At 28.3% G+C, this 1,984-nt stretch overlaps 1 protein-coding gene across 1 annotated transcript; it reads left to right on the forward strand.

Moving 5' to 3' along the window:
- On the forward strand, positions 1–1,596 carry LOC121114487 (josephin-like protein). The gene is made up of 2 exons (XM_040708464.2): positions 1–777; positions 1,063–1,596. Exons 1-2 carry the CDS (start codon positions 364–366, stop codon positions 1,168–1,170), a joined length of 522 nt encoding a protein of 173 aa, XP_040564398.1. The 5' UTR covers positions 1–363; the 3' UTR covers positions 1,171–1,596.
- Positions 1,597–1,984: the final 388 nt, after the last annotated feature.

The raw sequence follows: 1,984 nt of genomic DNA on the forward strand, positions 1-1,984 counted from the left end.
CGAATCCTCATTGTATTTTTCATTTTATATTTCTTTATAGAACTCTATTTAATTATCGAAGTATAAGATGATGCCATACAAGATCTTGAGATATTGACATATAATTAAATAACTATTTTTTCCATTGCTTTGGTCAAATAACTTTCGGCTTCAATAAATTTCGCTTGCTTTTGCTCAGCGTAACCAATCCTTGTATTTTCTCTCTATGGGATGACGTTGTTCCAGCTAGTTGATAGTTTATTCATGTCTGTCAAACTTTATAGTTAGATGATTTTTTATAATATGAATTGTGAAATACTAATTAATAGTAAACACTTCACTTGAATTGAGTCTCAGCTCACTTCTCATGAATTCAGTATAAGAATGTATCATGAACGCCAGTCTCGTCAGTTGTGTGCACTACACGTACTCAATAATCTTTTTCAAAATGGAAAGGCTTTCGATCAAAAGGATTTGGATATTATTTGTAGTCGTCTTTCTCCTGAGTCATGGCTGAATCCTCATAGATCCTTTTTCGGCCTTGGTAATTACGATGTTAATGTATTGATGGCTGCATTCCAAGATAAAGGTTTAGAGTCCGTTTGGTTTGATAAGCGAAGAGATATTGCCTCATTGAACCTTGATAGTATTTTTGGATTCATACTGAATGTGCCCAACAATTATCGCTATTTACCACTATTTAGTCAAAGGCATTGGATTGCTCTTCGTTTTTTTGAAGATGAAAAAATGTACTTTAACTTGGATTCCCATTTAAAGAAACCGGAGCTTATTGGTCGAGTCAGTCATTAATCTATTACATTTTATAATACATATTAAATATAAAATAATAGGGAATATTTAAAATATGATTGAGATTGAGAATAAGGGTGTTCTAAGAGATAAATATTGCTATAATTTAATTCATTATGCATTAGTGATTAGATTAGGAACAATATGAAAATTTTTACTCTTGAGTATTTTTTATTTTATAGTAAAGATTAAAGTATAAATTAGTAAATATTTTTATTATTTATTCATTTTGTATGATACATAATTTGTAATTTCTTCCTTTCTTTTTTTCAGGAAGAAGACATGATAAAATATCTGACAGACAAACTCTTCAAGTCAGATAATGAATTAATATTAATCATGAAGTCATCTTACTCCAGAGAGGAAATGTGGAGATCATGACAATAATTCCTATACCTCCTATACATAGATCAGACTTATTTAAATAAGTTTGGACTGAAGTACAAAAAAATAAATAATAACAATAACAATATTAACAGTAATACTAATAGCTTATCTCTAAAGACTGTCATAATTTGAAACCGTTTTTAAGGCATGGATACTTCATAGAGTAACATTAATTTATGATATATTAAAATAATCCGGCCAAAAACTGATTTATACTACTTATTAAATTCTATATTTCCTTGTTGATTCAAAATGTATTTATTTTAAATAATTACGTCCAATGTATATATTGAGGTTTTTTTTTAATAATTGCGATATTATTTTCGATTTTATACGAAAATTGGGAAGACTTCAAAGTCTACCATGTATTTTTTGAATTTTATCAAAATATATTGAGGAGTAAGTTTCTTATTATGTTGACATTTGAGAGTTTGAGAGTCCAATATGTTCCTATTGCGATTATTTAATATTGATTCACACATATTAGTATAGTTATCTACAATAGACAACATATATATTCTAAAAATCCTAGAAAAAATGAGCTGAATACTAATTTATATTCCTACAATCTCCTTTATTTGCAAAAAAAAATCAATTTAAGTCTCGTTTCAGTATTTTCCGAGTTGAGAGTAACAAAGTTACTTATTTGATTTCTTTCCTTTCTGATAAAATGTAACACAAAAAAGGTCCCATCACTATCAGGAAAACAACTTTAAAGAAGATATTTGGGGTACGGTCCGTTTTTCAAAGTCATTTTCAGACGTTGGTGGAATATTTTAGCATGATTTGGCATCTTGTCATACATCAA

Source organism: Lepeophtheirus salmonis, chromosome 3 (genome assembly GCF_016086655.4).
Source record: "Lepeophtheirus salmonis chromosome 3, UVic_Lsal_1.4, whole genome shotgun sequence".
Lineage (NCBI taxonomy): Eukaryota > Metazoa > Arthropoda > Copepoda > Siphonostomatoida > Caligidae > Lepeophtheirus > Lepeophtheirus salmonis.